Here is a 1,087-nt window from a genome sequence, read left to right on the forward strand (position 1 = left end):
ACTTGGGCGTGCTGTTCCCAGCGTAGTGATTAGGAGCGCTAATTAGCTGGGAGAGGGGATTCATCTGGGACTGTGCTTGGGGAGGTGGGAAGGTCAAAGGGGAGAGCTCAGAGATAAAGTAACGGTAAAGGGGTGAGTGGAACCCCCGGTGGAGAGGGGCGCAGGGGGCTGTGGGCTCTGTGCGCGGGGCGCTGGGGTGCAAGGGCTGCCCCGGCCCGAGGAGGGACACGCGTGGCACGGGGGGGACGGGCACAGCTGGTGGGACAGGGCAGCGCCAGAGGTGTCCCCACCACATCGGCCGCCGCGCTGCTGCGGGGCTGCTGTCACGCACGGGGAAGGGTCTCGGCTCACGAGTGTCCCTCAGGGACCGTTGTTCCATGTTTTCTGCACAAACCTCTGCCTGTTGAGCATCGTGCAATGTTTCCACCCGTTCTGGGGTGCAGATTTCCCCTGGAAGCGTTCCTGCCTGCGTTTATACACAGGGACACCCTGTAGAATGGGGCTCCTTCGCTGCCGAGGACCTGTTCCCCTTTCCGTGGTCCCCGCGCTCCTCAGGGGGAAGCTGCTGACGTGAAGCAGCTCTTGGTTTCGTTTCAGGCTGGAACCACAGATATCTTGTTTCTCTGCAGGTCTGATGCCAGCTTGTATTGTGATGATGTTGACATTAGGTTCAGTAAAACGATGAATTCCTGCAAGGTCCTGCAGATCCGCTATGCGAGCGTGGAGCGGCTCCTGGAGAGGCTGACGGACCTGCGGTTCCTGAGCATTGACTTTCTGAACACATTTCTGCATTCGTACCGCGTCTTCACCACCGCCCTGGTCGTCCTCGACAAGCTCATCACGATCTACAAGAAGCCGATCAGTGCCATCCCCGCACGGTGAGGCTGCGCGCAGCGTCGCTGCGGTGCCCGTGCCGCTGCCTGTCCTGCCCCTGAGGGACTGGGGAGGTCTACGGGGGGGCTGTGGCATCCCTCCTCCCTCCCCTCTTCTCTCCCACGTCAGCCCTCTGCTCTCCAGACCCGCCTGGCCCCGGTGCCCCCCCCGGGCTGTTTCACCCGCTCCCCAGGAGTCGAGAAACCCGCAAACG

General features: G+C 62.2%; 1 protein-coding gene across 1 annotated transcript in view; it reads left to right on the forward strand.

Annotated features, from left to right (window-relative positions):
- The window catches only part of RASGRF1 (Ras protein-specific guanine nucleotide-releasing factor 1), a 55,013-nt gene that overhangs the window by 39,249 nt on the left and 14,677 nt on the right, over positions 1-1,087 (forward strand). The window contains exon 13 of the mRNA XM_009881155.1: positions 598-878. Within this exon, the coding sequence (XP_009879457.1) occupies positions 598-878 (281 nt within the window). The remainder of the gene's footprint in view (positions 1-597; positions 879-1,087) is intronic.

The sequence above is a fragment of the Charadrius vociferus genome, unplaced genomic scaffold (assembly GCF_000708025.1).
Source record: "Charadrius vociferus isolate BGI_N301 unplaced genomic scaffold, ASM70802v2 scaffold623, whole genome shotgun sequence".
Lineage (NCBI taxonomy): Eukaryota > Metazoa > Chordata > Aves > Charadriiformes > Charadriidae > Charadrius > Charadrius vociferus.